Source organism: Acomys russatus, chromosome X, assembly GCF_903995435.1.
Source record: "Acomys russatus chromosome X, mAcoRus1.1, whole genome shotgun sequence".
NCBI lineage: Eukaryota > Metazoa > Chordata > Mammalia > Rodentia > Muridae > Acomys > Acomys russatus.
In genome coordinates, this window is record NC_067169.1 from 53737597 (window position 1) to 53752115 (window position 14519).

The 14519-nt window shown below is 44.2% G+C and overlaps 1 protein-coding gene and 1 non-coding gene across 2 annotated transcripts; both read left to right on the forward strand.

Annotated features, from left to right (window-relative positions):
* The first annotated feature begins 975 nt into the window (after positions 1 to 975).
* Positions 976 to 1956, forward strand: LOC127184548 (polyadenylate-binding protein 1-like 2). The gene has a single exon (XM_051140875.1). The coding sequence runs from the start codon at positions 1093 to 1095 to the stop codon at positions 1780 to 1782; it is 690 nt and encodes a 229-aa protein (XP_050996832.1). The 5' UTR covers positions 976 to 1092; the 3' UTR covers positions 1783 to 1956.
* A 10668-nt stretch (positions 1957 to 12624) lies between these two features.
* Positions 12625 to 12756, forward strand: LOC127186058 (small nucleolar RNA SNORA17). The gene has a single exon (XR_007830310.1). It is a non-coding gene; the product is annotated as a small nucleolar RNA SNORA17 (small nucleolar RNA).
* Positions 12757 to 14519: the final 1763 nt, after the last annotated feature.

Sequence of the window (14519 nt, forward strand, 5' to 3'; positions counted from 1 at the left end):
TGCTTCTAGGCTTCTTTGGGCAGGGCTAGCCTAGCTTCAAGGCCACCCCACCCACTCTTGCAAGGTTCTCACTGGCATCATGGCAACCTTCCCTTATGGGGGAAGGGGCCGAAAAGTGCCCCCTGCAGCAGCAGCAGCACCACCCACCCACTCAGACAGCCACCCCCGCCACAGACATGGCACCCGAACTCCTTTGGTCCAGCGCGCAGTCCTGTCCCTGGCATCCTCTTCCCCAGCGCGTGGGCGCCCAGCGCACTGTTACCCCCACCCCACCTTCACCCCGCCCTCACCCCCGCGCCCGCGCCCGCCCTAGAGCCTGCGCCAGCCCCGCAGCCCCGCAGCCCCGCAGCAGCCACAGGGGGAACCAAAGAGACAGAAGCCTTCCCAGCTGCCCGGACCACAGACGCCAACACCCCCCGCCCCCCACCACACGCCGCCCTCCCGCCCGCGCCCCGCACGCCAGCCCACGACCAAGCGGCAGCAGGCTGCGGGCTGCGGAGACTGCGGGGCTCTGCGAGCTAGCGGCCCGCGCTCGGCTCGCCACCCCAGGGGACTCGGTCCCGCCTGCTCGGCCAGACCACCGGGTGCCTGTCGGTCCGCAGCTGCCGCCGCGCGAGCCCCCGGCCCGGCATCCGGCGCCCACCGGCTCTCGCCGCCTCTCCGCCCCCTCAGTTCGCGGGAAGGGAGGGTCGCGGCAGCGGCCTGGTGGCAGCGGTGACCGTGGCGACCGCGGCGACAGTGGCGGCGGAGGTCGCCGCAGCGGCGGCGGCGGCGGCGGCAGCGGCAGAGGCTGCGGCGGCGACCGTGGCGGAGGCGGTGGCGGAGGCCTCCGTGGCGGAGGCGGAAGCAGAGGTGGAGGCTGAGGTGGAGGCCGAGGCCGCGGCGGCCGAGGCCAGCCTCGGGGAGGCGGCGGCGGCGGCCCTGGCCGGGGAGAAGGCAGAGGCAGCGGCGGCGGCGGCGGCGGCGGCGGCGGCGGCGGTGGCAGCCACGGAGGCCAGCTTGGCGGAGGCCAGCCTGGAGGAGGCCGGCCTGGCGGAGGCCACGGGGGCCGCTGCGGAGGCTGCTGCGTCGCCTTCCTACGGGAGGGTGGATATGGATGAAGAGCTGGCGGCGGCCCTGGCTGCAGAGGAGGAAGAGGCGGCGGCCGGGGGCTCGGATGATGGGAACCCAGACTTTCCCACGGCCTCGCTGTACGTGGGCGACCTGCACCCCGAGGTGACCGAGTCCATGCTGTATGAGAAGTTCAGCCCGGCCGGGCCCATCCTGTCCATCCGCATTTGCAGGGACAAGGTCACCCGGCGCTCCCTGGGCTACGCATATGTCAACTACCAGCAACCGGTGGACGCCAAGCGGGCCCTAGAGACCATGAACTTTGACGTTATCAATGGCAGGCCGGTGCGCATCATGTGGTCCCAGAGGGACCCGTCGCTCCGCAAGAGCGGCGTGGGCAACGTCTTCATCAAGAACCTGGGCAAGACCATCGACAACAAGGCTCTGTACAACATCTTCTCTGCCTTTGGCAACATCCTGTCCTGCAAGGTGGCCTGTGACGAAAAGGGGCCCAAAGGCTATGGGTTCGTGCACTTCCAGAAGCAGGAGTCGGCAGAGCGGGCCATAGATGCGCTGAATGGCATGTTCCTGAACTACCGCAAGATTTTCGTGGGGAGGTTCAAGTCCCACAAGGAGAGAGAGGCCGAAAGGGGCGCCTGGGCCCGCCAGTCCACCAGCGCCGACTTCAAGGATTTCGACGATGACTCCGATGACGAGGCCACCTTTCGATGAAGACATCCCAGGACCCAGCCAGTAGAGCCAAAGCTTGGCTCCCACCCCGTTTACAGCCCCCACCCCACCCCCAACCCACCAGCAGTGTATTGTATTGGGAGTGCAGGTTTCTCTCTCTCTCTCTCCCTTTTCCCCCTCTCACCCTCCCTCCTTCACCTCCTCTTCCCCCTCCCTCCCTTGGCCCCTCTCCCTCTCTCTTCCCTCCCCTCTCCTCGCTTCCCCTCCGCCCTCCCCGCCTCCTCCCCCCACACCCCCCCCGCAGCGCCAGCTAGCGTCCCCATCCCATCTCTGCCCCTGCCTTCTCCTGTCCTCGACTCCCCCCTCCCTTTCTCCTCAACCACAGGAAGGGACCCCTCCGCCCCCGCCCCGGGAATAATCCCACTGATCTGTGCCATTTGAGAGGTTAAAGGCAGCCTCTTCTCCAGGTGGTTGGTCTGATTCTTAAAAGCGTTTTTTTCTGTCTCTTTGTTTACTGCACAGGTGATGCAATTCATGGTAGAACTGTCTGGAAGGAGAAGGAAGTCTGATGTGGGAGAAAGAACCAAGAGTGTAATTGCTTCCCACCATCCTAATACCCAGAGAGAACCTCTTTTATCTTCTTTGGTGTGCTGTTTTTCCAGGCTCTCTGCTCCCTCTTTCTCTCCCTCTCACCCCAGACCCACCTTCCCTTTTAACATTCTTGTAGAGTGGTTCATGTGTGTGGTGTTTCTTAGCCTGCTTTTTTCAGCGACTAAAACCAAACAGAAATCAGCGCATTGAACTTCTTTCCATGCTATTCAACAGGCTTATGGAACGTCATCTTCAGTGCCTGCAGAGTGCTCCTGCGTATCCATGGACCTTAACATTTCTGTAATCATTCCCGCATTGTTGGACATTCAGGTGGTGCCTAGTTCTTTCCCTGTGTTTAAAACCAACACTGCGTGCCCTGATGAGTGAGTCCCTCCTTGTCAAGACAAATCTAGGCTAGCATCCTGGATGGTCTCCCTTTAGCTGTGGACTTGCAGGATCCACATATAGATGTTTCAAAGACTTTCCCTGTGTGATGCCAAAAGGCTCCCTTTCATAAGCATTGTACCAGTTTGTATTTGTGCCAGCCAGCCAGTGCAGCTAGTAAAAAGAAAAAGAAAAAAACAAAACAAAACAAAACAAAAACCCATGAGTATCCACATGTCATCTGCACAGTCTCATGGTTCCCTCCCTCCCCCCCCCCGTGTGTGTTTGTGTGTGTGTGTGTCTGTGTGTGGGTGGGTGCGCGCTAGCGCATGCAGTGTCATGAGCTGCAAATGGCATTTTCACTGTTGTGGTTATTTCACTGGAATTGAATGCTGTTAATTACCCTTTTCTGCATTCCTGCTTTCCTTCCTTTTCCCCTTTGCCAGAAAAATAAATCAGCTAGGCTGCAGGAAAAAGCAAAAAGCACTAAGCAGATGATTTAACAGGAGAAATTGAATGCTATCAGCTACCAATCCTAATGACTCCCTTGCCTTCTGGAATTGTACTCATCTGTATGTGCCAGTGTTTTTCATGTGATATATATATATGTGTGTGTATTTAATATATATAATATTTCAATATCTGCTTTTTCATGCATAAAATATAATATAGATTATAGACATAGATGTATAGATATTCTTGAACTTCTTTTCATTGTCATTAAATATTCTTTTAAAATATTTATTGTGCTTTTCTAGTGTTCCAGTGTGTGAATGAAGCAAGTGCATGGTACTGGTGTATGCATGCTTGTACATCAACATGTACACACAGATTAGGGGATATTCATTAGGCTTTCACTTCTTCCTTTTTTCTGGACATGTGTGATTAGTTTTCCCTTTTGTATATTAGTGCTTTGAAGGCCAAAACTTAAAGGGTCTTTCCTTATCCTTAGACATTTTTCCCTGTCAAATATTGTTCAAAGTAAAATTGAAATGTCAATGGTCTCAATTTTTTTTATAGTAAAGGCCCATTCATTAATCTAGTCTTGTTTTTTTCTCAGGTTGACTCAAGGGCCAGAAGTCTCAGACGTCCTGTCTATTTTCTGACGTATATATGGCATTCACTTCTGCATACCTATAGCATTTATTCAGGGCAGCCTGAGATTTATTTTATTTAATTTATATTTAAGTAATATATTTTATTAAATTAATATAAGTACTTACAGTATCCTCATAAAACATCAAAAATCACTCAACCACTTGACCACATAAAATTTGAAACATACAGAATGTGGGTGTAAAACAAGCTGATCTCTCCAAAAACATAAGATGAGTTATATGTCTTATTTGAGGTATTTTCACTAATTGGGTATTTACATCTTCAAATATTAAGTATACACATATGTTTTTACTTTCCCTTTTTATGGGTGAGGTATAATTTCAGTAACTCCACCTTTATCATATTTTTCAATGGTTCTAGTCTTTGGGGCCCAGTATGGTCAATAGTATGAAGAAAGTACTTGTAAGTATTTGTAGTACTTTCTAGGTAGAATTAATTGCATTTTATATATATATATATATATATATCTTACCATAAAATGTATGCCAATTAACAGTACAAAATAGTTCATACTTTCTTTTCTTATGTTAGTATTTTCAAGTCATGAGACAGTTATTAGGCTTGCAGATAATTTTGCTTTTTTTTTTTAATGGCATGAATAGTACATACACCCAACTGCTTTAAAGTAAGCACTTATATTCCTGCCTGTTAATATACTTTAAAGCCAACACCAAATCATATTGCATATATTTTATATTAAATATATTTTCTAAATATTTATATTGATTGTATGCTATGAAATTTCTTCTATATAAACACATAATACACATTTTGGCATTTAATACTTCCCCAAATTCACAAATTCTATAGGCATATCATAATTTTTTATTTATTTTTTAATATATTTTATTAATTTATTCTTGTTACATCTCAATGTTTATCCCATCCCTTGTATCCTCCCATTCCTCCCTCCCTCCCATTTTCCCCTTACTCCCCTCCCCTATGACTGTGGCTGAGGGGGACCTCCTCCCCCTGTATGAAAATGTTCACTTATCAGGAAAGTGGGACAGAGGGGAGGGCATCCTATTGGGACTCTAGGTGAGAGAAGCATGGGAGAATAGCAAAATAAAAGGATCCAGAGGGTCCTAGAAACCTACAAGAAGAACATTATGATGGGCAGATCTGGGCCCAGGGGTTCCGCTCAAACTAAGGCACCAGCCAAGGACAATATGTGCAGTAAGCATATCATAATTTTTTTTTTATTTTTTTTTATTTTTTTTTATTTTTTTTTATTTTATTAATTTATTCTTGTTACATCTCAATGTTTATCCCATCCCTTGTATCCTCCCATTCCCCCCCCCCATTTTCCCATTATTCCCCTCCCCTATGACTGTTCCTGAGGGGGATTACCTCCCCCTATATATTCTCATAGGGTATCAAGTCTCTTCTTGGCTACTTGCTGTCCATCCTCTGAGTGCCACCAGGTCTCCCCCTCCTTAACTGTTTCTTTACCTGAAATTTACCCAAAAATTTCAGCAGTGTATTATTTGCTTAAGTTAAGTACCTAAAAGTTGTACTGAAAAATAGAAGTCTTCACATACTCTGATGCCTCACATTTGACCATGTCCCCTGGAGGGGGAGACCTGGTGGCACTCAGAGGAAGGACAGCAGGATACCAAGAAGAGACTTGATACCCTATGAGAATATATAGGGGAAGGTAATCCCCCTCAGGAACAGTCATAGGGGAGGGGAATAATGGGAAAATGGGGGGGGGGGAGGAATGGGAGGATACAAGGGATGGGATAAACATTGAGATGTAACAAGAATAAATTAATAATAATAAATTTAAAAAATAGAAGCCTTAAATTTCTTGACTGTTCCACTCTAGCTGCATCATTTACATCTAACATGTTAGATGAATATCCATTTTCCTGCCCCAATTTCTCCCTAGTTATTAGAAACTGTTCTTGCTAATATCATTCTATAAAAACTATATCTCATTTTTTGTTTGCTTTCATTTTTATGAAAAAGTTTTTCTTGTGATTCAAATAAATTCATTTTAAAATATAAAGTTACAAAAAATCAATGATTATTCTACCTCTTACGATCACCTCTTGATCTATTATAAGTGGGCTTGATCTTCATCTGGCCTCCTTTTGATTAATTTTAATGTATGCCTATTGTTTCTATTTTCCTCATTCAAACAAAAGATGCTAAGATATTCATTGTTCTCAATTAGTATTTTTCCCTTAACATTCTCATAAGAAATTTAGAGTTTTGCATTGCTGTTATATAGTGATTATAATTTCATATACATCTAGTAATAGATGATAAACACTAGCAATTTCTTATAAGTTGATCCTTAGTGCTAGACAGCATATTACCAGAATGTATATATATATTTTATTGCATATTATAATTAATACATTTCTTGTATGTGAAATATCAAACCATGATTTACATCTTTACATTGATTCACAATCTTTTGTTTAGTTTTTTTTCTTTTTCATTTTTGTTTTTCAAGTCAAGATTTCCCTGTGTAGTCCTAGGTGCCATGGAACTTGGTCTATAGACCAGGCTGGCCTTAAATTTAGAGAGATCCATCTGCCTCTGCCTCCCAAGTACTGGAATTAAAGGCATGCTCCGCCACTGCCTGGATGATTCACAATCTTTATTCAGTCATGATATTGTCAGTATATTGAAATGTCAGTATTAAGTATCTGACATTTGTGTTTTTATTTTTTCACATCACTTCAAATGCTTTCAAATATTGTGTATATAGATTGACTTATTTTTCATTTCCACATTGTCAGATGTTTTATTTATTCTTAATTTGCCTTTAATTTCAAATGTCTAACTGACTTTTTAATTCATAGTTATTTCCATAATCATTTCCACAACAAATGCTTGTATAACAGAAACATTATAATGCATTTTAAAGAATGTTTATTTTGTGATCTAATTTCTATTTTCAAAATTGTATTGACTTATTTTCTGTGTTTTTCTTATCTAAAAATGTACACATTTTTTTGTACAAGGCTCGTAACAACTACATTTAATTTTGGTTTTGTTATATTACCAGTGGATAAAACATAAACATGCTTTAAAAGTCTACTTAGAATAACCCTTTTTCTTTCATTTGGTAGGTAAGCCTAGAAAAATAATAATGAACATAGAACATAAATATAATTTTACCACTGAGAAAATGCATAATTAAAATTATAAATGTATGATATTCACACTTCTTTATGTAAAAATGAATACAATACAAAAGGGGATCTGTATATTAATGTTCTGCAGAGAAAGCAGCAGGAGCACATGTTACATGATTTATTTTGAGAGTTGACTGCCATGGTTATGGAGGGTAACAGTTCAACAGTCTTCTGTCTGTAAGTTGAGGAATCAGAATGTTGCAACAATAAGGTAGCCTAACAGGAGAGGGAACCATGGTCAGTCAGGCCATTTTCTGTGTATTTGTGTGTGTGTGTGTGTGTGTGTGTGTGTGTGTGTGTGTGTGTGTGTGTGTATGTGTGTGTGTGCGCGCGCGCACGTGCACATGGGCGTGCATGCACATTCAGGACCTGCTGTATTTGATAGTGGAACATTACTATCAAGCCTAACTTTATGACTCTGTGGGTCTCACATAACTCACTTCATGTTGGGTAACTCAAGATACATGGTTACTTGGGAGTTTGTAATTGTTTAAGGGTCAAGAACTATCTCTCAAGGAATGTAATTAGTTTAGATGATGGCATGACCTAGCTGCAAAAATCCTAAAATACTGTACTACATAGAGGCTGATCAAAGACTCCAAAAGACATGACTATCATTTGGCACAAGGGGAAAAACAGCATGCACAGCATCCTAGACATGTTTCATAGCATATTCTTATCCTGGGCTCTATTGATAACTAGCAGTTTTAAATCAATTAATGAATTGGCAAGAGTAATACAGTCAAGTAAAAAAAAAAATGTGTTCCCTTAAAGATTTAAATAGTCCCACTGGCCATTGTACCTTTTTCTTAGTTATGGGATGGGCCTGATGTAACAATTTACCCCAACATGCCCCCATTATCCCTGAATTTATTGAAATTTCTTAAAAACAGAAAAGATGCTGTGTTTTATTTAGATTTACTTCCCGGTCTCTTCTCTTGTTGTTTTAATTTTATCAGTATTATCAGTATGCCCAGCTAGCAATCAATCAGGACACAGACACCTGTTATATTTTAAAATAGCCTCAGTTAACCTGGGGCAGGGCAAACATTAATCCTCTAAACTACTTCCCATAGTGGGGCAGGTATGGGGTACCTGCCCCAATCCCATGTCATCTGTTTCTACTAACATCTATCAAACTACCTCCCATCCATAATCCCATATACTTGCTAATTTTCTTCATCTGGGCCAAATCACCATCCACGCCGGCCACATGCTTCTCTTCCATCTACCCTATGGCAACCTTTTCCTTCCTCTCTGGACCCTGTCCTCTGGTCTTTCTTCTTCTCCTTCCCAGGGTTCTCTCTGTCCATGCCTGGGAACCTTAGCCACACCTATCTCCTTTGCCCTGCCCAGGTGATGGCCTTTTATTAGTCAAAAGATGGGTCACAGAGACTGCAAGCAGTAATTAGCATCAAAATACATCAGACCATCCCCCAACAGTCTCTGACAAATGCTTTTATCCTTACGTCAAAGGAAGTTGTTAGATACCATCAGCATAATGTCATCAATGTAATGCATGAGTGTAGGTCAAGATTTCTTTAAAGTAATTTCTCTTGATCCAACTGTTCAACCTAACCACATCACACTTCCTTCTCTAGTGGATCTTCTTGACTTTATTCTCCATGTATTCCCCCTAAATCTTCAGAGCTAGCCCTGGTCCCACATCCAGTGTTCCTGTGTAGTCTGGCCATCCCTGCCTGTACTGCAACCAATCTATAGGCTTCCTATTGAACCCACTCTGCCTGGCTCTGACCCACAGGATCCTCCTATGCCAAATCCAACACTTTTACCCAGGCAGATCTACTTCCATGCCCAAGCTTAAACCAGAATGCATACATATCCTACACACCATCTCAGTCTTCACTGTTAACTTGACTTCTTTCACTTAAGCCATTTCCAATCTATAGGCACGTACCACCCACACATCCTCTCTTCTGCCCAACCTGTTCTGTCCATATCAGAATTTATAAAAGATGTCCACATGCCAAACCTCACCATAAAAACAGAACATGAAATATACAACCAGTACCTTCTCTCTTAAACCTATCAGTCCCATGTTTCTCAATAAGAATTACCTACATGAACTCCAGGAAATAGAATTTAGAAGAACAATCATAGACTTCACTAAAGAATTCAGGGGATTTAAAGATGACACAAAGAAATAGCTCAATGAAACTAAGGAGGAACTTAAGGAGAAAATGCCTGAGATATGCCCAAGAAAATATAAACATAGGGCTGGTAGAAATGACTAAGATAATCAAGGACTTGTGTTCTGGCTAGTTCTATGTCAGCTTGACACAAGCTAAAATCAATCATCTAAGGGGAGAGAACCTCAAATGAGAAAATGTCCTCACAAGATTGGGAAGCAGGCAGACAAGCCTGTCTGGAATTTTCTTAATTAGTGACTGATGGAGAAGGACACAGCTGATTGTTGATTGTGCCACCCCTGGGCTTGTGGTTTTGGGTTCTAAAAGAAAAAAAGCAAGCAAGCAAGCCATGAGGGAGCAAGCCAATAAGCAGTATCCTTCCATGGCCTTCGTATCAGCACCTACCTTCATGTTCCTGCCCTGACTTTGTTGATTTTGTTGATGATTTGTTGTTGATTTTGTTGACTTTGTTCCTTTGTTGATGATCAGTGATGTGGAAGTATAATCCAAATAAACCCTTCCCTCTGCAAGTTTCTTTGGTTATGGTGTTTCATTGCAGTAACTGAACCCTAAGACAATTTGAAAATGGAATTCAATAAAGAGAAACATTGAAGAACCAAGGTGAAATAAAGATGGAATTAAAAGTCCAATAACTCAACTAGAAAACTCAAAAGAAATCTTGTGATTGTAATAAATCAGGCAGAACACAGACTATGAAAACTCAAAGATAAAGTAGAGAGTCTAGACCAAATAAGAAATATGAAATATTACAAAAAACACAAGAAAGGAACATACAAGAACTGTGGGACATCATGAAAAGACCAAAAGTTATTTTTTAAACTTATATTAAAAATAGATTTTTATTACATAATATATCCCGATTATGCTTTCCCCTCATTCTACTCTTTCCAGTTCCTTCTCACATCCTGTTCCATCTGAATCCACCCTCTTTCTGTTACTCATTAAAAACAACAGGCTTCTAAGGGATAATAATAAAATATAATAAGATAAACCAAAATCTACCACAACAGACCTGGACAAAACAAACAAACAAACAAACAAACAGAAGGAAAAGAGTCCAAGAAACAAATATTGATGCAGATACCCACTCATTTGTACACTCAAGAATCCCATAAAAACCCAAAACTGGAAGCCATAATATATACTCAAAGGACATATAGGGTAAAAAGAGAGAATTACACACACACACACACACACACACACACACACACACACACACACACACTGTATAAATTTAAAAAATAAGATAAAATTTAAAAACCAGAAAAGCTCTGACATGACATTATGAGACAAGCAGGGATAATCATGCACACAGCCTACCCTTAGGAGTTGTTTGCTTCCCCCAGTGAGACACCCTTGGAGAAACTAAATTTTTGCTTCAAATGATTATCAATTGGAGATTTGGGAGCAGGGTTAGGGGTAGAGGCATGTTTTCATTTCTCCTTTCTGGTCTAGGACCACATTTGGTATAGATCTGTGCCAATCCTGTGCATGCTGCTTCAGTCTCAGTGAGTTCATATGAGCTTTGCTCCTTGATTTAGAGGGAGTTGTTTTCTTGGCATTCTCCATCCTCCTGGCTCTTACATTGTTTCTGCTTCCTCTTCTCTGGAGTTCTCTGAGCTTTGAGGGGAGGGATTTGATGAAGACATCCTGTATAGGGCTGAGTGTTTCAAGGTCTTTCTTTCTCCTTTCTTCTTCTTCTTCTTCTTCTTCTTCTTCTTCTTCTTCTTCTTCTTCTTCTTCTTCTTCTTCTTCTTCTTCTTCTTCTTCTTCTTCTTCCTCCTCCTCCTCCACCTCCTTCTCCTCCTTTTCCTCCTCCTCCTCCTCTTCCATCCCTCCCTTCTTCCCTATCCTCCCTCTTTACAAAATGTATGGCTCTGGGCCACTGTATTTGTTCCCGTCTGCTGCAGGAGGAAGCTTCTCTGATGATGGCTGAATAAGACAACTGATCAATATGTATAACAGAATGGCATTAGGAGTCATTTTATTGCTACCATCATTTAATAGAACAGTAGTACTTGAGTTTCCCTTAAGTCCCTGGGATGCCTAGTCTTAGAAGAGCAAGTCTTTTAATTATAACCATAGGTGAGGGAGAAGAATCCCAAGTCAATAACAGAGTGGGTCTTCAAACAACTGTAGAAAAGACAACTAAGAAAAAAACATACCTAACCACACTACAATACACAGACCTAAAAAAACTAAATAACAAGGAAGGACAAATAGAATAGACACTGGAAGCAGTTGAAGAGAAGGAAAAAAAAGGGAGGCTACTATAGAGATCCTCTGAAAGACTCTACCAAGCAGGGGGTCCAAGCAGATGCTGAGACACACAGCTAAACTCCGGGCTGGACCACATGGAATCTTATGGAAGACCTGAGAAATAGAAGGACTTGGAGGGGTCAGGAGCTCCACAAGAAGGCCAATTGAGCCAACCAATCTGGGTGGAGGAGGAGTGCTACAGAAACTGATGCACCAACCAAGGACTATGCATGGTGAGGATCTAGACCCTCTGCTCAGATGGAGTAGATAGGCAGCATAGTCTCCTTGTGGGTCCCATAATATGGGGAGTAGGGACTACTTCTGACAAGAACTCTAAACCCCACATGTTGATCACTTCCTCCTGTTGGGCTGTCCTTGCCAGACCACAGAGAAAGAGGATACAGGACACCCAGATGAGACTTGATTGGCTGAGGTCAGATGCTAGGGGAGGAGGGCTCCCATTTCAGAGGACTAGGGGAGGAAGGGAAGGGGTATGAGGGAGGGATCAGGAGGCAATGAGGGAGGGGACTACAATTGGGATATGTAAAGTGAACAAATTAAAAATAAAATAAAACAAAAGATGGGACCAAAAAAGAAAAAAGAAAAAGAAAAGATATACCAATATACACACAAGAAGCACTCAGAATACCAAATAAATAAGACCAGAAAAGGAAATCCCAATGGCATATTATAATTAAAATACTAAGTGTACCTACCAAGAGAGCATTGAAAGCTGCAAGAGAAAACATACAAGGAACATATAAAGAAAGATCCACAAAATAACAGCTGATTTCTCAATGGAAACTTAGAAAGTCAGAGCCTGGTGCATTAAATTCCAAGTCCTAAAAGATGACCAAGGCCAACCTAGGCTAAAATACTTAAAAAACTATCCACCATACTTTTAGGGGGGATAGAAAACCCTTCCAGAGTGTAAACATTCTAATTTTTTAAAAGTCCAATAAACCAAAACTCAAAGAAAATGCAAGGAGCAATATTTCTGTCTAAAGAGAAAAATATAGTCCAGAGACTACAGAAAGGAAAATGAAGCTATAATTACTGAAACCCAAAGTACCTCTGAGTACAAACAACACTAAAAATTGACAGCACACTAACAATAATTAACACACACATTAATAACTAAATATTAATGGCCTCAATTCTCCAGTCAAAAGATACCTGCTGGCTAAATGGATCAAGAAACAAAATCCCCTGCCCCTAGGAGCATTGCAGGTATGGCTGCTATGTCATATGTGCATCAGTAGGTGGCAGAGAAGAAAGAGGCTATGTCTATGCTCAGTGTTCTGACCTGTGAACATCAGAATGATTAGTAACCTAACACTCCCTGAAAAAAATCAAAAGAGCCCAAAAGGACCATCAGTCTGACACCACAGACGTTGGACAGAGAGCTAGCTTGAGACTGCCCCCAGTCCATTGCTGTGCAGGTTTCAATGGCTTCCAGGGCTGGATGTCTCCCAGGACCCTAGCAAGTGGGAGACTACAAACACCTAACCTGGGACCCAGGGCCACAGGTGGGAGTGAGCCTGAGACAGACAACCCTTGCAAGAGACCACTAGAGCTGGCCCAATGATAAGTGAGCCTAAGATGACCACCAAACTGGAGCCATGGGGCCTGGTTAGATAGCTAGCCTGGGGCAACTACCAGTTGAACACCCCATAGGCCTGGGGGGGAAGATCATGACTGAGATGATCCCTGCGCAGCACCATAATGCACAAGTGGGGTATGGCAGTCTTGAGACCACTCTTGAGATGACCCCAAACACTCAGAGACCCCAGGTGCCACTAAAAGGAACAAGTTAGTGATGGATAAATGGAAGAGAAAGAAAAAGAATGAAGGCAAGCAGAATTGGAGACCCCAGGATAGTGAGGAACAACCTGATGTGAGTAGCCAGTAATGCCACCTAGGACCATGGTGGGGCCCTGGCCTATGCTGCTACTGGGGGCCATTTCTGGGTCCATGACCCTGCAGGAGCAGGGTCTGTTACCACCAAATGCCAGGCAGATGTCCCTGGTCTGAACTGCCTCCTGATGACATGCTGATGGCTAAGGGCTGTGCAGAATGGCCCCACCCCTCACCTGGCCATTGTGAGAGAGCTGGCCCTGAGTACATGAGAGCAGGAGAGCTGACCCTACCCCTTCTCAGCTACAATACTGTGGAGAGTGCCCCCCCACTGGAGTTGTGCATGAGCTGGCCTCCTAGAAGTATGGGAGACCTGGTCCTACCACTTGGCTATCTCCAGTATGCTGGTATGGGTGAGGGAGAGATACCTTCTCCCCATTCCCTACCTGAAGCAGGTAGGAGACCTGGTCATGGGGTCATGAGAGCAGGAGAACTGGCCCTGTTTCTTACCAGCTACAACACTTGGGAGAGTGGGTGCTGTAACCTCACCTGAGCAGCACAGTAGAGTTGGTCCCAGATATGGGTAAACCAGCTCTAAGGATGTGAATGTGGAGGAGCCAGCTCTGCCTTCGGTTTGCTAGGTGATAGTGTGGATGAGGGAGAGAAGCCTTCCTTCCCAGACCGGTCATTCACCATCTATGGCTGGCAGGAGAGCTGGCCCCAGGGTCATGAGAGTGGGAGCACTGGCCTGGTCCCTCACTGGCTGCAACACTCAAAATAGCAGGCCTTGCACTTCACTTGGGCAGCAGGGTATAGCTGGCCCTGGTATTGGGGTTTGCAAGTGAGCCAGCTGTGAGGGCATGAAAGTGGGAGAGCTGGCAGGCTGACCAGCCTAGCTACCTCTCAGGCCCAGACCCAAGGCTTTGAATTGGCCCACCCCAACATCTACCCCATTGATGAACTGCTGGAGTGTATGAAGGGGATAGTCTTACTGATCCAAAACTACAGGATCTCCATGACATAGGGCAACAAGAGGATATCCAAGAGGGAGTCTTAGTGAGATTCTAATATTGATGGTGTAGCAGAAGCCAGAGGCCTCATGCCAGACCAAAGAGTCATTGCAATTAACATTTGCAAGCAAAGAAGTATGAACAAAAGGGTACACTGTGAGACACACTGTGACACACTATAGCTTCCACAACAAGTGGTTTTTTCTCTGTTGGAGGGAGGTTGCAAGGATGGAGAG

Excerpts from the sequence above, each read along its gene's own strand:
- LOC127184548 (XM_051140875.1), top strand. The coding sequence starts at position 1,093 with ATGGATGAAGAGCTGGCGGCGGCCCTGGCTGCAGAGGAGGAAGAGGCG.